This window comes from Archocentrus centrarchus, unplaced genomic scaffold (genome assembly GCF_007364275.1).
Source record: "Archocentrus centrarchus isolate MPI-CPG fArcCen1 unplaced genomic scaffold, fArcCen1 scaffold_38_ctg1, whole genome shotgun sequence".
Lineage (NCBI taxonomy): Eukaryota > Metazoa > Chordata > Actinopteri > Cichliformes > Cichlidae > Archocentrus > Archocentrus centrarchus.
This window is the reverse complement of record NW_022060265.1, coordinates 3,061,721-3,089,251: the sequence shown is the minus strand read 5'-3', so window position 1 is coordinate 3,089,251 and position 27,531 is coordinate 3,061,721. Positions and strand designations below refer to the sequence as shown.

Here is a 27,531-nt window from a genome sequence, read left to right as displayed (position 1 = left end):
AAAGAAGACAGTGTTAAGGCATGATTTATTTGCAGTTGTCTGAACAACAATTTCATAGATACAGATGTACCTATCACCATTATTCACCAATTAATATCTTAAATAAATTCATATCTTTACCTTTCTCTTGTGACAAAACTTGCTCTCATCAATGACAACAAAACCATGTCTCCCACCTATTCTCATTTTCCCCCTCCTCTTCAGGTGCTTAACTGCTTGCACACACACCCTCCTTAGTGTCTTGGACATCTTGGACAAAGTGCGGCTGCTTCCACAGACTCCCTCTTCAATTAAGTCCACTTGCCTCAGTCTTAGCCCTTGTGCAAACCTGCAGCAATGTAGTAAACCTATATGAATAATGTTAATGTGATATTAACACAGTTTATTACTGACTTCTTAATCATGTAAAAGGTGTTACTGTTATGTCACATGTATGAAATTATTATAAAATAATAATGTGGTAGAATAGAAGGGATATTACTAAAGGTGGTTCTACACACTACTTAATCATGGGGTGTACTTACACTCTTAACCCAGATATTAATTGTAATTAAACGTTTTAGTAATCATTACTTATTCTTTCGTCTTTGGTAAAAATGTTGTCCCATTACTAAATCAAATTAGTTAACTGTACGTTTCTACACAAATATAGAGTGTAATGAACTTGTTAAGCAGAGATTACTAAAGATATTATGTTTTTGAAGTGAAGGGGCGGGGCATATTCAAACTGCTGCAACATGCACCGTGGCAAGTTCAACGGCTCCTGACTGGTAAGTGTGAAGAATAACTATTTTAAATAATACTAGCTATTTCTTTGCTTAAAAGATAGCTGAGTTCCATGTGCAGCTATAACTGAAAATTATAGTTACAGCCTACTGCCACCATTATCAACACTTTGTAAAGGTAAAGTGAGGGGTTTTGGAATCGAAGTTAAATATCGCGAGTGGAGTGGCGAGCGCGAATGTTAGCATTGGCTTAGTGTTAGCGTACTGACGAGTCTCAGTTTATAACGGACAGTTACTTTAGGAGAGATGTAGTTTGCTGAAATAAACCTTTACTACACCAAGTTTAAGCCGAGTGTATCCTGTCTCTGAGAGTAATTTTTTTTAATTGAAAAAGCCGCTCCAGTAGTGTCAAGACAGCTAAATGCTATCGTTAGCTTAGTGTTTCACATCGTTCGTAACAGCATGTGCTTGTGTTAACCTAGTACACGTTTTTTTCTATACGGTTTCGTATGTACTGAAATGTAATGGTCGGACACAAAGGTTGAAATCTTGTATGACTAAAGAGCTGAGGCTAAGGTTATCGCCAGTTGTTCTTCTTCACCTCTGATCTCCAGACTCTTAAAATACAGAACTGACAACAAGTTAGAAACGTTATTAAACCTGTCAGTTGTCTGCAGACAGAAGGGTAAGCCTAACTCATTCGGCAATATTTTAACTCTAATGTGAAACGGGAAAACAAAATTTTCAGGCTGAGAACAGAAATTTCAAAGGGAGACAGTATTTAAAAGTACCATATTTCCTTGATCGCTGATGACATGGTTGTGGACAAGTGTGCTAAAATCTTTATTATTTTTTGTTCTTACAGGTCCGTGTGAAGATGCAGTGGAAGTGCAAATACTGTGAGTTTACATCAGAGAAAAGGGGTTACCTCTTAAAACATTACAGGCTAAAACATGGAAGCTACACCAGAACTGTACCATTCATTTCCTTGCTTACACCAAGAGTGTTTATGCACATTTAAGTCCATCAGTGCACTTAGGGTCCACTTATCCAAAATTCACCAGAAAGACCAAGATGCACAACTGTGTGAAACACTGACCTTTCACTGTCAGTCCTGTGATTTTTCTGCTGCTTGCACAGAGGCAGTTTTTATCACTCACTTGCGGAGTACACATTTAAAAGTTAATCACAGAGTCCACTGTCCATATAATGGGTGTAACTTTAATACTACTGTGTACTCCACATTCAATGCACACAGAAGTAAACAGCACAGAACAGGCAATTGGAAGATGTTCAAACCAGAAATAGTGTCTGGTAGTGAAACCAATGAAGTGGCAGAAGAGGAACCTGGGCCCCCAAACAACACTGTTGATTTAGAAGGCAGCGAAGAGTCCAGCGATGAAGAGCATCATGATCTTGGGAAACAGTTGGAGCACAACCTAGCTGCTCTTTTTTTAAAGATGCAAACCATCCTCCACATTCCACAAAGTTCTATCGATGAAGTTATACAACAGCTCCTACATTTACGTGAACTGTCCCAACCACTGCTGCACAATTCAGTCAAGGACATTTTGAAGCTACACACAGATGTAGATGATTCAACTGTGAAACAAGTAGTCAGGGCTGCCTCAGAGAGCAATATCATACTAAAGTATTGTGGCAAGGGTGGCTCCTTATCAACCTCTAAAAGGAGAGCAGCATATGTAAACAAAAACTTTGATGTGGTTATGCCAGTTGAGTACTTTATTGCCAGGGAAAATAAATCCAGTGCTGTATATGTTCCTATAAATGCCATGTTACAGAAAATGTTGAACAGGGCAGACATTTTAGATAAAGCTCTTCCAGTACAAAAACATGTGCCACATGAGTACAGTACATACAGAGATGGTTTGTACTGTAAAGAAAATGGCCCCTTAACAGCGAGGAATTCAGAATCGCTGTTGGACTTTACACAGATGATTTTGAAGTGTCTAATCCATTCGGGACATCTAAGAAAAAACATAAAATGAGTGCAGTGTATTGGGTGCTTGCCAATGTGCCATCAAAATATAGGTCCACACTCCAGTCCATTCAACTTGGCTCTTTTATGTAAAGCCTCTGATGTAAAAGAATATGGCTATGCTAAAACTCTTCATCCTCTGATCAGGATCTGGTTTCTTTGGAGCAAGATGGCCTAAATGTTGAGAAGTTGGGAGCATGTGTCAAAGGCACAGTGTTGTATGTGGCTGCTGATAACTTGGCTGCTCATTCTTTTGCAGGATTCTTTGAGAGCTTTGGAGTGGACAAGTTCTGCAGGTTCTGCATGGCAACGATGAGTGAGATCCAAGACAAGGAGGTAAGCTCAGGCTCTTTTGAACCCCGAACTGCAGACATTCACAACAAACAGGTACAGGAGGTACAGCAGGATCCCACTTTGGCAAAACAGTATGGTGTAAAGGGACGATGTGTACTAACTGACAGTCTGGAGCACTTTCATGTTGTTCATGGCTATCCCCCTGACATCCTACACGACTTTTTTGAAGGGGTTGTTCCTGTTGAGTTATCACTCTGCATTTCAGAACTGATTTCTAAGAAATATTTCACATTAGAAACACTGAACCATGCTATCACATCTTTTGCATATGCTTTTCATGACAAAACTGACCAGCCTCAGCCTATTGCCCAAGGCTTCTCTACCAAAGGGACCATAGGTGGAAATGGCCATGAGAACTGGGCTCTAATCAGGTTGCTCCCACTTCTCATTGGCCATAACCTGTTAACTGGCAAGGGCCCGCCCCCGGGCCCTCTGTAGCGATTTCCGACTTTGAAGCCTCATAGCGTCACAGTAACGCTGCCGTTCGCCCTCATGATGCTTTTATATGACAGACTAGACCCTCAGAATTCGATTGACACCTCATTTAGCCAATCATGTTATGAAATGGATTTTCCAGAGCCAATAATATCCAGAGAGCGTCATGTGACATTTAAGGACATGCCCCCAAATGTTCTCCAATCGTTCTTATTGGTCAACTCTAACCTGAAATCTAAAACCACAGATGGATAGCCAATAAAATTCCCGACACGTGGGTATATGGCACTATGGGGTGTGTTTTCACATGAAGGCATAAACTCCCTGCGTATTCAGTGCGTTATTGCTGCGTCCTCCATGCGTAAACCAAACAGGAAGTAGGAGTCTATGCGCTGACGTGCATAAACAGTATTTACAATGTTTTCTCTCGGCAACGGATTGTCAGAATGCATCAAAAACAGACTACATTTATTATACGAAGTGACTAAATGACTCACGAGAGTGGATTATTTTGTATTAGAGAATGTCGTCGCTGATTTGACCAGTTTTATCGCTGCAAATGAACACCTGTTACTCAGAAGGCAGAAGGTAAGTTTTTATTCTCAGCTCGTCCTCGTATTATATGCCGTTCTGATGTAAATATGTATGTAATGCTGAGCTTGGCATGCACCATTACACAGAAAATATAACCGTGCGCCGCTGTGGCGCCACTTATACTGTGTGTTTGCGTGGGCGCTGTATAGTGGTGTGATTTACATATTGAAATGTGCCAGGTGTTTGGGGGTAGGGAAAGGTGTACTGTAAGTATCGATTAGGGGTTTCGCTGGCTTCTCTATTACGTCAGCATCACCCGATAAAAGGGCAAGGTGAGGTGGACAGCGTCTCAGAGCTTCATTTGAGATTCGTCGTGATCGCATCGTTGTTTTGGAGTTTTGCGAAATGGCACAGCGGGCCGCCGGCAAGACCAAGTTCAGCGCTCAGGAGGTTGTGGAATTGCTCACACGGAGAGAGAGCGACATTTCAGCATCAGACTTTTTGGGTTCAACTGATGATCCAACATCAGAAGAAGATTTGTTTTCCGATGGAGATGACCAGTAAGTGTCTAAAGTTTTACAAGTTGGGGGTGGGGGTTATTGTATGGGAGGAGGTTGTACATTTTGTATCAGACAAGGACTACTGGGAGGATTGTGTGGTTTTTATTTTATGTGTGTATGCACTGTCTGCATTTACTGTAACTTTTTTTGATATACAATGTATTTATTTGTGTGTGTAAGGGAATCACTGAAAAATGACTGGGTTTTTGGTGCATGAAGGCCTGACATTTTCCTTCTTTTACAAATTAGGGGAACCTCTGATCATGAGTGGCAGCCAGCCAAAGAGAAGATGGTGGAAGAGGCTTCTTCATCTGATGAAGAGGATCTAATGCCTGTTACAGCACAGGCCAGAAGGGCCAGTGCACCACATGTGACAAGCCATTGTGCTTTGTCCCAAACAGAGACTGCTATAACCGGTGGCACATTGAAAATTCCATGTGAGGGGGGGTGGGGGTAGAGCAGAATAATTGTAAATAGTTGCAGTTTGCTGTGCTGTGTTTTTTTTTTACATTACTCTGAAAAATAAAATAGCATTTACAGAAATGGTGATTTGTTTTGTGACTATTTTTTTTTTTACAATGTACAATAGTGTCATTCATATTTTATTGGATTAATATGGCTTTATTTATGATTTATTCAGTAATTTTGTGTGTAGTACAGGATTCCTCAGGACAGTATCTTTGATTAGAGCCCTCATTGATGACTGTATGTTGAAGCATTGAGGAGTTACAGCCCTTTAAAATTTGCATGTCAAAGGGGGCTTAGATGCGGCACTTGGACTATCCAAATGGCACATGAGAGAGCACGCCAGGGCATCAATGCACAAAAACCTTTACAAAACAATAGGCTTTTGTGCTATCTTGATGAAATTCGAAATGCACGACAAAAAGACTTCATTCTACAGCTCCAATGTATTTTCCAGTCGTTACCTTCTATATTCAGTGTGTAGTTACATGATAACAATCAGGAAAAATCTAGGCGAGGCAAAAATTGTCTACTTTTTCTGTGTTCCAAACTTAATAGCTACAAACTCATTACAGTTACAGTGCTTTTGACTACATAAATGAAAAATATAGGTTGTCTGCTTCGCAAAGACACTAAACTTTTGTGTGTACTCCAAAGAGTTCAGGAACAGCAGCTGATTTAATTTGGGTATGCTTTTTCAGGCGTTTTTTGTTTTTTTTAGCCGCCAGTTAAGTGGATAAAGTGCCTGAAGGGGGACGATGCCTGGAACGTTCTGATGCTCCTTAAAGATATTGTTGAATTGGCTGTAGCAACAAGGCACACTGAAGAGTCTATACATTTCTTTGAATGCAAAGTGTCAGAACACAGAGAACTGTTGCAAACTACATTCCCAAATTTCAAATTGCGTCCAAAACACCACTTCATTGAGCATTATCCTGAGATGATTAAGGCATTTGGCCCACTGTCAGATGTCTGGACAATGCGTTTCGAGGGAAAACATAAATTCTTCAAGCGGGTCATTCGTAATGCACACAACTTCAGACATGTGGCACTTACACTGGCTGTAAAGCATCAGAAAATGATGGCTTACTGTTTGGACACAAGTTCGTTTTTCAAGCCCTCAGTTGAGCTGGACAAGGTTACCACAGCACTGATCACATCTTTCCCCGAGAATGTCCAACAAGTTTTCTGCAATAGAGTACCCCAACTTACAAAGGTTATGGTTGCATCATCAGTCTCTGTAGATGGAATTAGATATTATGCTGATATGATACTCTGTTGGTTCATGTTCAGGCCTCCCCAAATTTCAAACAGATCAAGCAGATTGTGGCAATAAACACAGAGATCTTGTTTGTCTGCAATACAATGATGGCATGGTACCATGAACATGTCAGATCATTTGAACTCTGTGGCAGCACAAATCCCTCTTTATGTGTGGTGGAACTAAAAGAGCTGAATGATGTTTTCCCTCTGTCAGCATACAGATTTGGAGAAAATTCAGTAGTGACACTCACTCGTTATATTCTGTGTTGAGAAACCACAAGTGTTGTCAGTCCTAGCATTGCTCTAGATAGAGTCTAAATGTAAGCCTAATTGGTAATTTTGTATCTTTTTTGATAAGCCTTATGTTAAACTGAATATCTATGTCTTTGTGTATATATTTCTAATAAGCTATTTTTTTTATTTCCAAGATGGCAGCACACCAGAAGATGACCTTGAGAGTAATTTTCACAGAGACGGATATAAGAAAGGTTGTTCTGAATACGAGACCCACTACAGTGGAGGATTTGATAGGCAAGCTTAAAGATCACTGGGACTTAATTTTAACTTCAGTCTCCAGTACCAAGATCCTGAATTCAATTATGAAGTGTGCAATCTGACAGATATCGAAGATCTTCCTGAAAAACCAACAGTCAAGGTCATCCCTCTACTTGAGTTGGTATCTGTCTCAACATCTGAAGAAATCTTGAGTGGCACACCCAGTGTAGCAGATACAGAGATCCTCTCTACATCCTCGCAGGAGCGACAGAAACAGTGGCCAGATTGTTTTGATATCCCAGATTTTTCTGTTGATGTAGCATATAGACTTAGGCAAGCAGATCATCAGTTTCTTCGTGATGGTACGCACCTGAAAGTAACAAAAGAGCTGAAACATGAGATTCTTGAAAGATTGGCAGAGAGCATGTATAGTTGCACAGCATACCCAAATAATGCTCAGTTTGAAAGTGTTGCACAAGCCCTCATAAGCAAGCACCCCTCTCTCCAGGAGCGAGGCTCAACCAGTCGCTGTAGTGGCTGGAAAAATAGTCTAAAATTTAAAATGGCTAATTACAGAACAAAGCGCAGAAGATCAGGGTGCCTTGATGTAGCAGTAAATGCAGGGAAATGAGGAGGGCATTCAACTGAAGGAGAACCAGCCAACAAGAACATCAAGAAAGGCGAGATCAACTTCTTACCCAACTTTCCAGAGGGATTTAATCAGGTAGCCCTTGAGGGTGCCCACAAAGACTTGGTTAATGAAATGCAGAAGAGAACACCAAATGGACAGCTTGTGAAAGAGAAGATGGATCTGACATTTGCATTGAGAAGAAAAGAGGTGGTGGAGTCAGAACCTGCTGTATGTGAGATGGTGGAACGTTGGCCTGCTCTTTTCACAGAAGATCAGGTTAGTTCATTCATGATTAAGATAATGAGAACTTTTTTTTAAATATGTGTCTGTGTTTCTCTTAGGAAACTGCCTTTATAAAACCTAAAAATATTTATCTGTTAGCCATTCCCACTGTCAGCAAAAAAAGTAATTTTACCATGCAGGACATGGGAGTTGCTATCTACAGCTGCCTTTATCTTTTTTGGTAAGGAATATTGTATATTGAGTTAGTCATTATTGTGAAATCAATCCCAACACCCTGATGCAGAACTCTGATTTCAGATTATTCTGAAGAGGTTTATCATCTATTAATTCCCTGTTCACAGTACGCTATCCTGCTTATTAAAAGGTTACTTGCCAACAAAAATATATAATTTGACGCAAAATATTAATAGTCTGTTTATATGTAGCAATGGTCTGCTACACAAAAGTAACACAATACCACAAACAATCAGGGCAGTAGAAAAGCAACTCCTGTGTTGTGCGCGGTACAAAGTTTTTGTCAAAGACGTTTGACTAGAATAACTGAAATATCCCCAAATTTAAAGTGTAAAGTGAGTGAGTTGAAGGGGGCTTTGTGTTTTACAGCTGACCATGTCCACACCTGTGCAATTTTTATTGCTGGCCTCACTCTGGTGCTTCCACCTTCAGTTATTAGCTGTAAAGATGTAATATTGGAGCATTTTCTGTATTTTGCAGGTATGCATGGAGTTCAACAGGATTGTTGGCAAGAATCTCAAACAGGAATTCTATGAGAGCATTGATCGGCACAGTCCTCGTCTTATCGAGATTTTTCGATCCAAGAGAGGGAACATTGGCCAAATGTTGACACAGCTTTCCCAACAAACAAAGGTTGGTCCTATTATGCACTTGCATTGTGTGCAACAGCTCATGTAATGACTTGGCTTTAAGTCCAACTGTGTTCATTTTCATGCTTCCCATAGATTGTTGAAATGATTAAAAGATTTTGAATTTAGGGATGGAAAAACAAGGCTGAGTTTCTGAACTTCACTAAAACCTTCAGAGAACTTCAGTAAAACCTGCTAGTTCTTCTCAGTGTTGTAACAGTGGGTTAATTAACCATGAGCCATGTATTTCTTAAATTTTAGGGAATGTGCCTTCAAAAGTCCTTGATTACCATTAGGGATGCACTGATATTAAAATGTGGGATGATATCGATACCCGATATTAATATTGCTGTTATGGCAGATAACTGATAATGTATACAATATATATATTTCACTACCCTTTCGACACCTTGGAAAAAACAAAACAATCCCACCGCTGACATTGATTCTCTGCTTCAGATGAACTCCTCACAATCTTGCGCTGCATCGCTGTCACATGACCAAACAAATACCACATGACCAACCTCCTCCCCTGCCCGTCAAGAAGATGGAAATAGATATGGGTTGTTAATATTGACCCAGTTTTATTTATCGGACCAATACTCACATGTTAACAAATGACTAATATTGGCTGATACCGATGTTAATGCCGATATATTGTACATTCGTAATAACGATGCTTAAGAAGGTGTGGGGACTTTATATTGTTTAATACAATCAATTGTGCTTAGTTACTTGCTTATTTTTGTCATTTTACTGCCCAAAAGACTGCAGAGCCAACTGATATTCGAACACTGGTGCTCAGAGGACTTCCTGTTATCCTTGGTGACAACCCCACAGACTTCTACAAACCAGCCTTTGTAAGTAATTTTACTTAAAGACTACCTAAAGGAACAATAACAACTCAATCTTGAATTTTCACTCTTATACATGGTTCTCATGGGTCTTTGAAATACTTTAAATTCTTTAATATTTACTTTGCAATAATGTTTTGCAGCTGTGTTGTATGACCTATTTATCCAAAGTCAGTGTATTACTTGCATTAAGTGCCATTTGACATGGCCCCTGTTTGGAAAAGCAGCAGAGGTACTGGTGTAGGAAACTAAGCAATATACTGCTGTGATCAGTGTTTCTAACAACATTATTTTAGCCACCTAAAAAATCTAGATCAGTGAAATGTACACTATACATAGAATATTTTCACTGCATTACTGTCAGTCAGACCTCTGACATAAAATTACTTTTATATAAGTTGTATAAAGATTTCTCCTGCCAAACTTCATAGACAAAATCTGTTTACTTTGCTGAACAGAGGAACGGCTCTTCTACTGCTGCCTCAGTCTGTTCGATTGTGTTATTATTTGGTTGGTTTGAGTTCACTAAACTCACACAGTAGTACACATTTAAGGATCAAGGACATGCTAGACTAACAACTCTTGTGTTCTATGAGGTAAAATTACTAATTTTTCCTATGGCATTTGGTTGGCATGAAGAGAGTGCTGTAACTTAATTTTCTAGTCAGATAGGTCCGTTGGACAGCAGTTTGAGATGCTGAAAATAGTATGCGTCCACTAAAACTGATATAAATTTTTTGACTTATCTAAAAATACAAGCTGCAGCAGTAATTGCTTATCTACCTACATTGATCCACCTGCTGCTTCTCCAAAGTGGGGAAAGGCTGACCACCATCTACTGTAGGTAAATATGCTGATGCATCTGTAAGCACCTCATGCAACCCACTTTAAAGGGATAGTTTTTTTTTTATCTTAATTTATATCTTATGCTATGCTGTGTTGGGTTCATGTCAGGATTTGGGCATAGACAGACAGACGTGGGAAAACAGATGGCAGTTCCAGTGATTAAAGAAAACTTGTGAGCATAGTTTTAAATAATTCAAAGGATAAGGTATTGTTCCACTTAGCACTAGCACATGAAGATGCTAGATAGATGTTCTTTTGTGGAGCTCCAACTCATTCAACATTTACACTAGGAAACTAGGGCTGCATAGTATGATAAAACAGATGATATGACAGAAATTTCAATTTGATTGTGGAAGTTATTTCTTTTTATCAATTATTGATGTCACTGAAATATCATTGTTGTGCTCTTGTCATTTATAAAGGACTCAGATGACGATGACTCTTTCTGCAACATTGACATTGGGATCCTCCTCGTTCAACCTGAAGGTGCTGTGCCCTCATCCTCCCTGCATCTCAGTCCAGCCTCACTAAAAATTGTCATTGAGGGAGAAGTGGTGATGGACAACATTCAAGACCTGCCAAAAGCTATGTGTCTTCTCTTTGGACTTGCATATGCAATGCATCTCAGTTACCCCATTTCTATGAAGTTCACGTTCCAGTTCATCCAACAGATATTTCTTGAGCTGGGCCACGTTGAACTAAAACCAAAGTTACAAACATTGAAAAACCAGCTTGCGATGTAAAGAAATGTCTTGTGTGTTGTTGTCAGTGAACAGTCAGGGGGTTGAAAATATACTTGAGCAACTTTATCAACTCCATCTGCATTATCTAATGCAGTTCAGTGCAGCAGTACTGCCTCAACTTTTATTTCTTAAGAAAGTTTGTAATGTTCAGTTTACAGTGTTATAAGACACATCAATGTCAGGCCACTTGTACTCTACAAAACAGGATTTAGACGTGTATGCTCAGGGCTCCATAGTAATATTTAGTTGATACAGTTAAAGGAAAATTCAGCACTTTTCATGTAAACGTCCAGTTTGTGTTGATGGTAAATGTAGTCATTTGAAGCAGTAAATTCAAAATAATGTAATTCCTCCTCAACAGCAACATTACCGCTTATTTTACAGGTTTTTTCAGTCAATAGCAGCACAGGAATTTATTGCTTCAGTTGATTACATTTACTAACAACACAGACTGTACATTTACATAAAACATGCAAAATTTTCCCTTAAACATAGTTGATCTGTGCATTTTCCAAGTTGGAGATTGTGTCCTATTTTAAGGTGTCCAGTTTTTCCAAAAGGATGCAAATATTTTTGTTGAATGCTGCTGCATTTGTATTCCTCCTCTAAACATGTTAGAATTGAGTTCAAGCACATATGCCTATTTTTACTTGCCTTTTGGATGGCAAACTTTTTTTTGAATGGCTACTGTTTTGATACTTTTTTATACTTGTGAAAAGCATGATGACAAACTATAGTTAAAATTGTCTTTTTGCGTAAGTATTCTGCAAAAAATAAAATATTGGAATATTGAAATGTATTTGATTTATTCTCTTTACAATTTAGTGTTACATTCAATACAACTTGAACATAAAAAGGGTAATAGGAAGAGGGTAAGAGGAAATGTTATTAATCATATTAACAAAATATAAATAGCTTTAAATGTTAAATTGCTTATTTGCTTTACAGTTTAGCTTAAAAGTAATTTTCACTCTTAATCCAAATTAGTTGAGTTTACTAGAAAATCGCGTGGAAACTCGTTGCCTTAAACCATTCTAGTTTTTACACAAAGATGAAACTAAACATGTTTAGTTGTGTTAACTTAGAACCTTAGTACAATGTATCAAACATGTTTAGTAGTATTTACTAAAATGGATTAGCTCTCATAAATAGGAAGAAATTTATATGAGCTAATCAATTTTAGTAAAGACTACTAAACATGTTTAGTTTCATCTTTGTGTAAAAACTAGAATGGTTTAAGGCAACGAGTTTCCACGCGATTTTCTAGTAAACTCAACTAATTTGGGTTAAGAGTGTAGTTAGTACTTAATTTTCATATACTGCTTCTTCATTTTTGCGTAGCTTTTATTAAATAAATAATGAAATGTTGTTGCTGCTCATTCAAGGTTGCATTTACCTAATTTTACAACAGTTTGTGTTTAATATTATGCTATGAGTCAAAATAGTTTACTACATGCAGTACATATGTACTTACTGTTTATCATGACTATATGTATGTCTGTGTAACAAACCTATGCATGAACATCATCCAAGAAGTCAAGGAGGAGCGAGAGCCTGAGAAAATAGACCCATCTCTTATGGATTTGGACATGAATCTATTATGTCTTCGACACACCCTTTGAACAAAATATGCCATTTGGTAAAACATAATGAATACATGAATTAATACATTAAATATCAATAAACAACAATAATAATATTTTAAATTTTTGTGACTGTGCTGATTAGCTGATGGTATTTTACAAAATGTCTTACTAAAGTACTTTCAAAGTACTCTCCAAATGCAAATAACTAACCTAGAAATGTGTAATTCAGGCATATGGAAGACATAGGTCAAATTTAAGAAATTTATAGGAAATCAAGAACTTACCAGCGATATCCATCTCTTGTGTTGCCACCTTTTCTCATTTTCATTTTTCTTTCACACAGAGAGCATCTCTTCTTTTTTGAGAGTAATTTCAGTTTTTGAAGCCATTTTAGTACAAGTACAAGCTTCTTCTTATTTCCCCTTTGTGTTATGTTTACTAATTTTTCAGCGGTGTTCATGTTGAATGGACTGCAAGTCGAGTATGAATCACATACTGGCGCCAGATAGTAAAGCAGCTGTCTGGTCCGTCAGTTAATGGTCCCCCATTCACTCTGCTTCCACAGCAGTAAGAAAAGTAAATAAAAAATAATAAATAACTTCATTCTTTAAGTGCAAAAAGCAAAAAAAAAAAAAGTTCACATTATTTGGATTTATTGTCAATTTAGATTCAGTTAAGTGGGACAATGTACCCTGTTTTCGTTACAGCCGTAGGAGTGCCTGTGCATCACTTTAAATCTTCCCCCTCCAAACTAAGCTCTGCTGGAAAGAACCGGCTGCCAGTAGGTGGCAGACTGCGGTCTGGTGGGAATATGCGCATTTTCTTTTATCTCTGGAGGAGAGAGAAAGAAGAAGTTGGCGCCAACAGCCACACTTTGCCTCCTTTTTTGGCGTACCTCACAGTTCCAAGCTGGCAAAAACCACTGGATTACAAGAGTGTCTTTGGAATAAAATCGCCATACTTTCTACTGTTGTAAGGTTGCAAGGTAAGAACATGAATTCTTAATATTACAGAAAATTATGCGCATTTTTGTCTTTTTTTGATAACATGCTGTGATGTTTCGGGGTTGGCACATTTTTATTATATATATATATATATATATATATATATATATATATATATATATACATACAACAAAGGAACTAGTTTGTGTCAGTCTGAATCACTGTGTGGTTTATTTTGATCCTGATATTTGATGTTTTGAGGTTTGTCAAAAAATACTTGATATTGGACCATTGTGTATATGTGTAGACCCAGAGGGTTATTGGTTTATAGTCAGGTGTATTTCCTGTATCCTTATTTAAAAAAAAAAAAAAAAGTTAAATTCTGCACTTTGTATTTGCTTAACTATATTACTGGCTCATTATTAACGATAGCCATTAAATATTCCAAAGTTACCAGTAAACCATTGAATGTTTCCAATACAATATTCTAACATTTCAGAGCTATGCCTTTAAGAAGAAGGTACAACACAGCCAACCAGGTACATCCATCTGTGAGTGCTGATGGCAGTGCTGGATCTGCACAGGTGGAACAACTTGACAATGTAGAGGGTAAAGGAGAAAGTAAGTATACAATCTTATCCACAAGCATTAATTGACTACACTCATGTAGGCTTTTTCAGTATGACACCTTTAATGCACCAGTATTTATAAATCACTACCCCCTAATTCTATACTCCTCTCAAACTTCCTACAGTTCACTATTAAGTCTTCAAAAATACAGGGGGAAAATACCTATCATTACTCATTTTTGTAAGCGCAAACTGTCATATATGTTAAAAAGCATTCTGTTGTAGAATTTGACTGTATTCACAAGTAAAGTTTGAAGCAAAAGTTAGTATTTATTGGCAGCCATAGACTGAAACATAACATATATTTTAGAATCTGCTAATAACACAACAGTGAAGACACCGAAATAATTTAATTGTTGTAGAAGAAGAACATTATGGAAAAGAGAAACTCAAACAAAAAACCCAACAATGTTGCCATACATTGTATAATACAATTAAAACATCAAAATTGATTCCTTGGTTTTCATTGTATCTAAACATGTCCTTTTTCTTTTGTTTTGTGATGATATATATTTTTTTTACCATTATAGCACCAGGAACTCCATCTACGTTGGCTCCAACTGCTACAGCAATAATTCAGCAGCTAAGAGACAAAATTACTGTCCTTGAAGATGAAAGAAATTTCCTCAGAGAACAGCTGAAAAAAGCACTGGATAACATCCCTACTACTTCAGGTGAAACACAGAAATTGTGATCTGCTTTGATTGATTGATAATTTAAAAATGCAATATGGCTTATATATATATATATATATATATATATATATATATATATATATATATATATATATATATATATATATATATATATATATATATATATATATCTTGCTCCAGCCTCTGACGGGGACGGTCGCATTCTATCTCTCTCCCTGCCCTCCCTATCTTTTGCTTGCTGTGAGAGCGTCTCTTGCACACTGTTCGAATAAGAATAAGATTGAGAGCAATATGGATTTGGCAAACTGGGCCTTCAAGACCATTGATCGAATTTTTTCCACTATGAGATCTGGGAAAGGGGAGCCTGCGTGTCCGAGTGGAACAGACCCGGTTGGATACGTCATCGATTCTTGGAGCTCGTGGAGACCTGTGTGCTTCTCGGCCCTCGAGGTGGAAGACATGGAAGATGCTTACATATTTGGCTATCTGGTAGCGGTATCTTTTCTGTTTGGGCTCGGAGGATACCTTATTTACCGAGAAATCAAGAAAACCTGGATGGCAGTTCGACATCTGCAGAGGCTGCCGACCCAGGTGGATGGGCTGACCAGAATGGTACAGACTCAGACTCAAAGCCTGATGAACCTGAGCCGTAGACTTGGGGAGTAACAGGTGAGAGGGGTTCGATCTGGAGATAAGGTACGGTTCTGCACAGTGAGGACGGTAACTAATGAATTTGGATTATTGGATTTATTGAATGGTTTCCCAGTGAGACTGAAGGCTGTTGAAAAAACAAGCAGCCTGTTCCAAAACAACATCTGCATTATCAGAATTCGGCTCCCTAGCCGGCCTTGGCTGGCAATCATATCTCTCCAGAGCTATGCGTAACGGCCGCCCTCCCCCTCAGCCCTCTCTGTGATTTGTGAAGCTGGATCTGGTGTACCAAGGCCGCTGATGAACTTCCATCACTATCAGCGAACTGTTTGGCTAGGAGCTGGCATCTGGGCTCCACAATGCCCCCACCCTCTCGTCTCCGTCTGCATCCCCTCCTGACCCTGACCCTACCCACCATACTGCTATCCCGGCTTTATATGTGCAATATGCTTTTTGCTGAGGTGTTTTTTGGAACCTCGTAAGGTGTTCTTTATGAACACAGTATGAGATGATTTTTTTGAACCTAACTATCCCAATGTATCTCTTTCTGTCTTTCTGCTAAAGGTAGCGCCGTTGAGAAACGGTTGCATGACCTCAGACATCTGTCCCCCCTGTCTGTGTTATGTTTATGCTTGTTTTGGATGGATGTTCTGTTAACTGCAATTTCCCCATTTGTGGGACTAATAAAGGCATTCTTGATTCTTGATTCTTGATATATATATATAAAAACAGAGGACACCTACAATCTAAAGCCTCATCCATTTTTTTAGAGTTTATAATCTAACCTGTTGAAGAACTTCAACTGTCAGTCATCTTCCATCAGTCCGGTCAATGAAAAAAATGGTTTGTTTTTAGAGTCGTGGCCAAAGGCTTCAGCAGTTGCAACACTAAGAAAGCAAAATTTATTTGCCAGTAACAGTTTTTGAAAAATATGAATTGCTTGCGAGTTAGCACTCTGTGTTGACCCTGCGACAGGCTAGCGACCTGTACAGGGTGTACCCTGCCTCTTGCCCTATGTCAGCTGGGAGAGGCTCCAGCCCCCCCGTGACCCTGAAAAGGATAAGCGGAAGAGAATGGATGGATGGATGGACGGACGAATTGTTTGTGATAGATTTTCACTGTGTCATAGACACATTTATAAATAATTTAATATAAACATGTAAAAGTAGATGGATACAAAACTTTGTGCCATTGTCACAACTTTTGATCACAACTGTATACTCCACTTGTCTCTTTTTCACAGTACACTTTATTTTATTTTTTTATTTATTTTTTTTTTACAATTCTCAGCAAAACGACATCATTCCCCCTCAAGTTCCAGTTCCTCAGATTCATCAGCCTCAGACTCTGAGTCGTCTTCTTCACCGAGTGACGGGAAAAAGAGCAAGAAGGCCAAGAAGAAGAAGAAGAAGAAAGTGTCACAGTTTGGCAAAAGAAGTATGTTATGTAGCAGTTAACATTGTTTTTTTACATTTTTTTTTAGAAAATGTCAGATTTGCTGACACAGTCATATAGCTATGTGTCACAGTGAGTTCTGTCTTGTATGACTGCTCAGTTGTGTGATTTAACATTTTAGGTATTAAGAGTGTAAATATTGGAAACAATTCAACACATATATACTTACTTGTTCATGCCTCTGGATGTGTTGTGATTGTTTTGTTCTTGGCTTTTACAGTGAAACACCCAGAAGATGTCAAACACAGGTATATGTTTGTTCTTAAAACATTCAAGAAAACACACAGCCTGAACTGAAGTTGTGAAAAACTCAACGTGGATCGAAACACTATTGCCTACACAGCCGTCATTGCTGAAGTCCTTTTGGTAGCGGACAGCGTGGAGAAATGTAGGGTTCCACCCTTTACTGGCGGCTCACTCCTTAAGTATGCAAAAGAGGTGAAGGTTTTCCTTGATGATGAGCCAGAGTTAAGAGCAAGAATAGACAAAAAGAAAAAAGAGAGAGTTGTTGCCCATCTCTTACAAAATCAAAGGGAATTAGGAAGTTCTTCTTGCTTTTTTCTATTTTTTTGTCACAACCTTTTGAGAAAATGTTTGCAGTTTTAACATGAATAGTTTAGTTAATGAGAAGTCTGTTTTTTCCAGCTATTTCCAGGATTGGATGATGTTTTATTAATTTCTTTGTGATAACTATTCATGTGTGATAAGTTTTTCTTTGAATATTACCCATAAGAAGTGAAACCATAGGGTTGTTTTATTGATTTACTTTGTTTTATTTTTTCGCATGTCTTTGTGTTGTTGATGTTGGTTGTTTGTTTGTTATTTTCATTTTGTAAATCCTGATCTCATATCTTAGAATAGAATATTTCTTTATTTACTTATGTTCAGGCATTGATCAAGTTATCATTTTTATGAGGTTGCTTCAAGTTTATCCATGTTGTGTTATACAGACATTGCTTTGTTCTTTAAGGAAAATGACAATAAAACTGCAAGTTCATGAAGGAATTTGGTCAGCATTTTTAGTTTAGTATATGTAAACAAGCAGAAATTTCTTCTTGTAATCTGATGGTTTTTGCAGTTATTGCTATAGAACCTACCACCATTATTTCCAGATAATGCTCACACTTCTTGTAGTTTGCTTTAATAGGTTATTACATAGAAACAGTCGGTTTTGCATTTTGCAGCCCTGATTCCTGCTTATTACAAAGAAATTACCATAAATATTTCCATTTAATAAGCCAAAGCATTAAGCATAATATTTAGGCTATTAAGCAAAGCAGAATGCTGAGAACCTAAGGTATAATTAATTCAAGCCTTATAACATGGTAATACCATCCTATTATGTTAAAACATAGGCAATATTTCTTCATAATTTTGCGTTTATTACAATTTATTAAAAATTATGAAAAGTTAAATGCATAAACATTACTTCCTTATTGCTATCTCCATACAATATTTTTACCACATTTTTAAGCTACTATTACTAAAGGGTTTAGCCTCATGGGCATATCTCTGTTTCCACAGCATTACCATCAGTTTTGGGGGCCTTACGATCCATTTACATAAATTTCAGTGGAATATTACTCAATTGTAACCGCTGTTGTTACCAGCAGTATTACTTGATATTAGCTGGTAATTACCTTGATAATTGGATGGCAATAACCGTTAAATTTCCTCATTATTACCTTCTGTTTCCAGCTTTTTCGCTGTTGTTACTAGTGGTATTACTTGGATATTAGCTGGTAATTACCTTGGTAATTGGATGATAATGTCCTGTATATTACCCCATTATTACCTTTTGTTTCCAGCTTGTTACCCCATTATTACCCCCTTATTACCACATTATTACCGAGCTGTAATAGAAAGTGCTACCGGATTTTAAATTCTATTCTAGATTTAACAGGGAGCCAATGAAGAGAAGCCAATATGGGAGAAATCTGCTCTCTCTTTCTAGTCCCTGTCAGTACTCTAGCTGCAGCATTTTGGATCAGCTGAAGGCTTTTCAGGGAGCTTTTAGGACAGCCTGATAATAATGAATTACAATAGTCCACCCTAGAAGTAATAAATGCATGAATTAGCTTTTCAGCATCAGTCTGAGAAAGGATGTTTCTAATTTTAGAAATACTGTGCAAATGCAAAAAAAGCGGTCCTACATATTTGTTTAATATGTGCATTGAAGGACATATCCTGATCAAAAATGACTCCAAGATTTCTCACAGTGTTACTGGAGGCCGAAGTAATGCCATCCAGAGTAAGTATCTGGTTAGACACCATGTTTCTAAGATTTGTGGGGCCAAGAACAAGAATTTCAGTTTGATCTGAATTTAGAAGCAGGAAAGACATTCCTGCAGTTTAACTAATTGATGTGTGTCATCTGGATTCATTGATAGGTAAAGCTGAGTATCATCTGCATAACAATGAAAATTGATGCAGTGCTTTCTAATAATACTGCCTAAGGGAAGCATGTATAATGTAAATAAAATTGGTCCTAGCACAGAACCCTGTGGAACTCCATAATTAACCTTAGTGTGTGAAGAAGACTCCCCATTTACATGAACAAATTGGAGTCTATGAGATAAATATGATTCAAACCACTGCAGTGCAGTACCTTTAATACCTATAGTATGCTCTAATCTCTGTAATAAAATGTTATGGTCAACAGTATCAAAGCTGCACTGAGGTCCAACAGGACAAGCACAGAGATGAGTCCACTGTCAGAGGCTGTAAGAAGATCATTGGTAACCTTCACTAATGCTGTTTCTGTACTGTGATGAATTCTGAAACCTGACTGAAACTCTTCAAATAAACCGTTCCTCTGCAGATGATCAGTTAGCTGTTTTACAACTACTCCTTCAACAGTCTTTGAGAGAAAAGGAAGGTTGGAGATTGGCCTATAATTATCTAAGACAGCTGGGTCAGTGATGGCTTTTTAAGTAGAGGTTTAATTACAGCCACCTTGAAGGTCTGTGGTACATAGCCAACTAATAAAGACCAATATATAATTTTTAAGATAGAAGTATCAATAATTGGAAAGACTTCTTTGAACAGTCTAGTAGGAATTGGATCTAATAAACATGTTGCTGGTTTGGAGGAAGTAACTATTGAAGTTCACTCTAAAAGATCAACTGGAGCCAACGAGTCTAAACAAATACCAGCAGTGCTGAAAGCAGCCGCACATGAAGATAAGTCATGAATTATGACATAATAATGAAGATAAGTTACGAATAATTTTTTCTCTAATGTCTAAAATTTTATTTGTAAAGAAATCCATGAAGTCACTACTAGTTAAAGTGAAAGGAATACTCGGCTCTACAGAGCTCTGACTCTTTGTCAGCCTGGCTACAGTGCTGAAAACAAACCTGGGGTTGTTCTTATTTTCCTCAATTAATGATGAATAGTAAGATGTCCTAGCTTTACGGAGGGCTTTTTTATAGAGCAACAAACTATTTTTCCAGGCTAAATGAGCATCTTCTAATTTAGGGAGACGCCATTCCCTCTCCAGCTTTCGGGTTATCTGCTTTAAGCTGCGCGTTTGTGAATTATACCACGGAGTCAGGCACTTCTGATTTGAAGCTTTTTTCAGAGGAGCCACAGTATCCAAAGTTATACGCAGTGAGGATGTAAAACTACTGACGAGATAATCGACCTCACTGGGAGCAGAGTTTAGGTAGCTGCTCTGCACTGTGTTGGCACTGAAGAGCATAATAATGAAAGAATTAGATCCTGAAACTTAGTTCCAGCAGGTAAAATATATAAAATCTGTTGGAATTAAAAAGGCTGTGTGTAGATTTGAAACATGAGGTGCTGCCTGAAAAATAGCTGCATTTACAGCATAGGTGTCAAACTCTGGCCCGCAGTGTAATTATATTTGGCCCGTGAAGCCATACCAAATGACAATTGGAGTTGGCCCACCAGTATTATAGCCTACAGCGCATGTACTGCTAATACTACAAATCCCAGAATGCTCTGCTGGTGTTTTGGCGCAAAAATCACGACAGGACCCATAAACGCCCTCTCCTCTGTTGACAGTAGTCATAGCAACCTTATGCTAATATTGGCACCATGCTCCCCTCCAAAAAATTGCAAAAAGAAAGGCAGAAAATGGGAGCTTTTTAGGCAGGTGGGAGGCAGAATATCTGTTTACATATCGTTAGCCTAATACCATAATTGCCTAAGTCGATCCTGAGGATTTCTTCCGCTCAGAGCCTGAGCCCAGACATTGAGGAACTAGCATCCAAGAAGAGATGCCAGGTATCTGGCTTGGACACATCAGTGTGTAGCAAACTGAGCTATAATAAACATTTTCTTTATGCACGTTTTCTTGCTACTCCATGACATGGGCTTGAATGGTTTCATGTTCATTGAAGGATATTATTATTAGTTAATTAGTTTATTATTGTTATTTTATTTTTCCATTTGTTATTAGCCTGTGGAAAAAGGTTACTGTTGAAATTTAATTAAGAAGGCTGCAAATAAAAAGAGGCATACGATTTTTATTTATTTTTTATTTATTTATTTGAATTTCGATTTTGCATGTGTGCAATATTAAGTAATATATTGTATAGTATTAAGCTTTGCTTGTTCCATATTCAGTTTTTTTTTTTTTTTTTTTTTTTTTTTTTTTTTTCTTAAGCCTGTCATGTCTGGTAGATCTTGCAAGCAGAACTGTGATCTGAATGCGTTGTTGTGCCAAACATATTTGCTATTTCAAGATGAGCTCTATAGGTTCTCAATAGGCTCTTCTTGTTGTTGTTTTAACCCTTTATTTTATTTATCTGAGTTATTTTTCCACATACTATGTAACAGCCAGAGCTGACAGGCTGAAGAAGAGGAAAATAAAGAGAAGAAAAAGGGAGAGAGAAAGGGAGCAAAAAAAAAAAAAAAAGGGGAAAGAGCACAAGTCTATTAATCAGATACTTCATCACTTTAACATATAAAAAAATACTATCAATACTTGCAAAAATAAATTTGTGTGTGAAAAACAAAACTAACAAAGCATGTTACGCACACCAACAATTTTGTTGAGTTGTGATTGAGTGGGCGTTTGTGTCTGTGTCATGTTTGTGTCTGTGTCATGGAACGTACTTACCAATGAGGGCAAAACGCTGCAGCTCCACCCATCAGAAGCCAGAGGCAGGTACGGAAAGCCCCCGGAACCCCAGGCCACCAGCAGCCCACCAAGAGCCAGGAAGACCCCCGGCCACTCAGTCCAAAGACAACCGCACACCTACCCCAGCAGACGGGAGAGGGTGGTCTCAGACGGAGCCCCCCCAGTCGAGGAGCGAGGGCTCCAGGGAACCCAAGGCGATGAGAAGCCAGCCCCCCCCCAGCGGCCAGCCCCCTGCACTGGCCGGCGGCAGGGCTCCCGGGCCCACGGCACCCAAGGACCGCCCGACCCTCCACAGAGCCCCCCCCCACGCCGAAGAAGCCAACGCAGCCCCGCACCGCACCCCCAAGGGGGGCAGGCCAGTACCCACGCCAGAACACCCAGCCCCACCCAGGAACCCCGAGGCACCCCCATCCCAGGGGGGTAGGGGGGAGGAGGCAACCAGCAAGGAGTGGCCAGGAGGCAAGGCACAAGGCCCAGACCCAGGTCCAGCCATACATACAAACACACCCAGACACCCGTGTACACATTTATACACAGATACTCATACATGCCCATACATACTTACCCACACACAGATATGCCATACATACACATTCACTCACCCACCCATACTCACGGAGACGGTGACAAATACACAAAGACACACATTCATCCATAGCTACCCACCCTCTGAAGGCGGGGCAAGTGGAAACCACCCCAGGGCCAACAGCGACCCCAGGACGCCACCAGCCCGGTCCCCAAGGAACCACCCGACCCCTACCCCGGGCGAGACGCAAGAAATCGGGGTGTAAGATGACCCATCCACCCCTCCTCCTCCCCAACTTGTAGGTCTATGTGTTAATGTTTGTGAGTGAATGAGGTGTATAGGGTGCAGTTAAAATTGAGGGGACAGTTATGCCACAAGCGCCAACTGTTGGTCGTCAGCGCTTGCCCACACTGCCCCCCCAAAACCCTCCATGTCTAAAGTGCAAATAAAATTTGGAGACAGACAGTGACGAGGATCCGAGTGGGGCCACCTCAGCGGCCCATCTCATCAACCTCTGAGTAACATGCCTGCCCCAAAGGTCCTATGTGTATCAGGGTGTAAGTGTGTATGTGTTGTGAGTTATAATGACTAAAGTGCAATTAAAACGGAGAGGCAAGTGGTGGTGCAGCTCTCCACGTGGCCTCTCCATCCTACATCTGTGAGTGATGTGTATTCTGTGTGTGTGTGTGTTTGTGTATGGGGAGGGGGAGGGGGGGGGGGGCATATGACCAGGAAAAATCCTGGAAGAAGAGAGCCAGCTGGCCGCTGGCTCAATAGGCACCCCGACCTCCCACACCCCAGCACAGGGCAGGGGGAGGTGACCCCGGGGCCGCGGTGACAGCATCCCGGAGCACTGCAGCACCCGAGGTTGGCGCCCTCGCCCCCACCGCAGAGGGCGGCCCGCTCCTCCTAGATGCCCATTCACTCAACAATAGACACAGACAGGCGACAGGACATACTGGCCTGGGCATGGAAATGCAGTGCCCAGTCCCCCCCAACCACCCCACCGCGGCCCCATCCCCCACCCCACCCCCCTGCAATGCAGGCACCCCAGGGCCCCAAAAGCGTAGACCGGACATCCCGACGTCAGGCCAACCCACCCCACCCGGCGGCGCGGCCGGGACAGCAGAGGCCCCCCCCGCGCCAGGGGGGGCCCACCGGGAGCCGGCGCGGCCCCAGTGCCGGGGCCCCAGACCCCAGCCCCCAAGCCATACAGGGAAGACCAGCCAACCGACCGAGGGCCGGCACCACCCCCCCAAGCACCCCGCCCACACCCCAGGACCGAAGGCAGCACCATCCAAGCCCCCACCACCATCAACCAGGACAGGCACACAGACATCACCAGAAGGTCGCCCCAGGACCCCAGCCCCAGGAGGCTACCAGCTACCCAGGCCCCCGGAGTCCCCCCCCACCCCCCCACAAAGCACATCAGGAGCAGAGCCCGCAGCCCACCACCCCCACTAAGTAATGGAGCTGAGCAGTGGGAACCAAAGAGAGTCAAATTCCTCCAATTTGTTTTTAGAAGAAGCAGACATTCTCTCTAAACTAACATGATCTACTAATAAATTTCTGTACTGAGTAATACATAGTTTATTTTTTGTCTTCCAGTTCATGAGGATCATCTTCTTAGCGATGCACAAGGCAGTAAGAACTATGTGTGATATATTTAACTCCATAATTAATTCACTGACATCACCTAAGATGCATAGTCTGGGGGAAGTTGGGATATGACAGCTAAACCATGTGGATAGATCTTCACAAATCCTCTGCCAAAATCTCTGAACTGGTACACAAGACCACAGAGCGTGTAGATGATTATCCTCTGAATTGCTTGTACAGTGGGTGCATATGTTTGAGTGTGTAAGGCCCATTTGGAACATCCTTTGTCCAGTGTAGTATGTTCTATGGAGAATCTTATATTGTACAAGTTGTATTTGGGGTCTTTTAGTCATTTTGAAGATATTTAAACATATTTCTGTCCATAAATTTTGATCCAGGTTGACAGAAAGATCACGCTCCCATTTTGTAATTGGGAGGGAAACTGAATCATCAGTTTTTATTAATAATTTATATAATTTTGATAACAATTTTGGGGTACAGAGGTTAAGAAATTCTGTTACCCAAGTAGGCATTTCTAGATTCAATTGATTAAGGTTAAATCTTCCCTGTAGGACGGACTTAACTTGTTGATATTCCAGAAATCTACCGTTGCCAATTCTATATTTTGATATAAGTTCTTGGAACGTGATAAAATTTCCATCTTGGATAATATGTTCTAAGTTATTTATACCCTTATCACGCCATAACGGAAAATTCAGCATTTTCTTTTTCTGACAAATATCTGGATTGTTCCAAATGGGTGTTAGTTTACAGGGGATGAGTGAAGACTTAGTTATTTTTAAAAATTCCCACCAGGCTGTCAGAGAGGTATTTATACTAAGGACTTTATAGCAGTTATGATGTTTAATACTGGAACTAATGAAAGGTAAATCTGAGATTTTTATTTTTCCACAAAACGCCTGTTCTAGATCCAGCCATGGGTTGTCTAATGAATTGGATTTGATCCACTTTGAAATATACTGCAATCTACTGCTTAAGAAATAGTAATAAAAGTTTGGTAATTCTAGACCTCCACTGTGTTTTGGCTTTTGTAAAGTTTTTAAGCTTATTCTTGACGGTTTGTTTTTCCATAAAAATTTTGAGATGTTTGAATCTAGTGACTTGAACCAAGGAATAGAAGGTTTATTAGGGATCAATGAAAATAGATAATTAATTTTTGGTAAAACCATCATTTTAATGGCAGCAACTCTCCCCATGAGTGATATAGGTAAACTGTTCCAACGTGTGAGATCATCCTCTATTGTTTTTAATAAGGGGATATGATTTAATCGTACCAAGTCTGAGAGCCTGGCGGAAAAATTTATGCCTAAATATCTAATATTTCCTGACTTTAGTGGGGTCCTAGAGGTTCTCTGGAAATTACAATTCAGAGGCAAAACTGTTGATTTACTCCAATTGATAGAGTAATCAGATATAGATGAGAACTTATCTATCAGTGTGATAGTCTTCAAAAGAGAGCCTTGTGAATTCCCAAGGAAAAGTAATACATCATCAGCATAAAGGCTAAGTTTATGGTCCATATTTTCAGTTTGAATCCCTTTAATATTTGCATTTTGACGGATTGCTGCTGCTAGCGGCTCAATGAAAATTACAAAAAGAGAGGGAGAGAGTGGGCAGCCCTGCCTAGTGCCCCTCTGCAGACTGAAACTTTGTGAAATGAGATCATTTGTCCTAACACGCGCATTCGGAGAGCTGTGTAGTGTTCTGATCCAGTTTATAAAGGATGAACCGAATCCAAATTTTTGCAGAACTGCTAGTAAGAATTTCCAATTTACCCGATCAAATGCCTTCTCTGCATCTAAAGACACGATTGTCGTCTCTAATTTGTTAATAGAACAATAGTCTATTATATTTATCAGTCGACGTGTATTATTGGCTGAGTGCCGACCCTTGATAAAGCCTGTTTGATCTGGATGTACAATAAATGGAGTAATACTTTCTAATCTTTTGGCAAGGGCTTTGCAAATTATTTTAAGATCTACATTAATGAGAGAGATTGGCCTGTAGCTGGATGGGAGTGTGGGGTCTTTGCCTGGTTTAAGAAGCAGGCTAATGTTAGCAGAGTTTAAGGTTGGAGATAAGATGTGGTCATTCTGAATCTGAGTTACCATTCTGAAAAAAATGGGAGCTAGCTCAGACCAAAATTCTTTATAAAACTCGGCTGGAAAACCATCTGGGCCTGGGGCTTTATTATTTGGGAGATGCTGTAGGGCTTCACTAAGTTCAGACAATGAAAGAGGTAAATCCAGAGCTGCAGCCTGGCTGTCATTTAGTTTTGGTAGATTTATATTATTAAGAAATTCTTCAATTTCAGTATCAGATGGGTTAATCTGTGGTGAATATAAGGCTTCATAGAAGTCTCTGAAAGAGTTATTTATTTGTTGTGGGTCATGAGTAATAATACCAGTCGAGTCTTTAATAGAAAAAATAGCTGTTTTTTCTTTATTCAGTTTTAATTGCTTGGCCAGGAATTTTCCAGATTTATTTCCATGCTCAAAGTTTTCCAAACGCAGCCTCTGCAACATAAATTGTGTCCTTTTATCAATTATTTCATTTAGCTCCAGTTTCAGTTTCCTCAGGCTGATAATTGTATGTTCTTGTGGTGAAGCGGCATAAGCAGTTTCTAAAGATTTAATTTTTTGTTCTAATTCTAACACTAGTGCTTTTTCTTTATTTTTCCTATGCGAGCAGTAAGATATTATTTTGCCCCGCATTACTGCCTTTCCTGCTTCCCAAAGAACACATGGTGATATTCCTGGAATATCATTATATTCTAAGTATGCTGACCATTCCTTTTTGAAATAATTAATAAAATCTTCTTCTTTAAGTAATGATGTATTAAATCTCCAGTTCCTGATTGGTGGTGTGACTCTTTTCTGTGTCAGAGACATAGACACCGGTGCATGATCGCTAATAGTGATAGGGTGAATCTGAGTGTCTGTGATATCCATCATTATGGAGCTGCTAACTAAAAAGTAATCTAAGCGGGAATGAGATTTGTGTACTGGTGAGAAATAACTATAATCTCTCAAAGTAGGGTGATGTGAACGCCAAGCATCGCAAAGTCCAAAATCCTTCATGTACTGTTTAAGAATGTCTGCAGACTGCCAGTTCCTCTGACTCACTGCTGTACTGAGCCTGTCAATATCTGCATTAAGTACCAGGTTGAAGTCTCCTCCTATTACAAGTGTGGTGTCAGAGTGATCTGAGAGTGAAGTGAACAAAGCATGAAAGAAGGAGGGGTCATCAACATTTGGTCCATATATACTAGCAATACATAAATCTGTATTCTGTATAGATAAATTAAGTATTATAAATCTACCTTCAGGGTCTATTGTACTGTT

The 27,531-nt window shown here is 39.5% G+C and overlaps 2 protein-coding genes and 1 long non-coding RNA gene across 4 annotated transcripts; 2 read left to right on the top strand and 1 right to left on the bottom strand.

The window, feature by feature from the left end:
* Window positions 1–179: 179 nt before the first annotated feature.
* LOC115776854 (uncharacterized) lies at window positions 180–13,019 on the bottom strand. The gene is made up of 3 exons (XR_004019519.1): window positions 12,881–13,019; window positions 12,522–12,626; window positions 180–328 (listed from the first exon to the last, which is right to left on the bottom strand). It is a non-coding gene; the product is annotated as an uncharacterized LOC115776854 (long non-coding RNA).
* On the top strand, window positions 577–11,783 carry LOC115776852 (uncharacterized). 2 transcript variants are annotated; one of them, XM_030724639.1, is made up of 7 exons: window positions 577–770; window positions 1,591–1,624; window positions 2,984–3,060; window positions 6,764–7,737; window positions 8,419–8,571; window positions 9,335–9,427; window positions 10,690–11,783. In XM_030724639.1, the coding sequence occupies exons 4-7, from the start codon at window positions 7,594–7,596 to the stop codon at window positions 11,008–11,010; spliced, it is 711 nt and encodes a 236-aa protein (XP_030580499.1). In that variant the 5' UTR covers window positions 577–770; window positions 1,591–1,624; window positions 2,984–3,060; window positions 6,764–7,593; the 3' UTR covers window positions 11,011–11,783. The 2 variants fall into 2 exon arrangements, with proteins under 2 accessions (XP_030580499.1, XP_030580500.1); XM_030724640.1 differs by lacking the exon at window positions 577–770 and adding an exon at window positions 796–903.
* Window positions 13,020–13,443: 424 nt separating the features above from the next.
* LOC115776853 (corepressor interacting with RBPJ 1-like) lies at window positions 13,444–17,770 on the top strand. Its single transcript, XM_030724641.1, has 5 exons — window positions 13,444–13,581; window positions 14,040–14,161; window positions 14,700–14,843; window positions 16,767–16,913; window positions 17,152–17,770. The coding sequence occupies exons 2-5, from the start codon at window positions 14,044–14,046 to the stop codon at window positions 17,226–17,228; spliced, it is 486 nt and encodes a 161-aa protein (XP_030580501.1). The 5' UTR covers window positions 13,444–13,581; window positions 14,040–14,043; the 3' UTR covers window positions 17,229–17,770.
* Window positions 17,771–27,531: the final 9,761 nt, after the last annotated feature.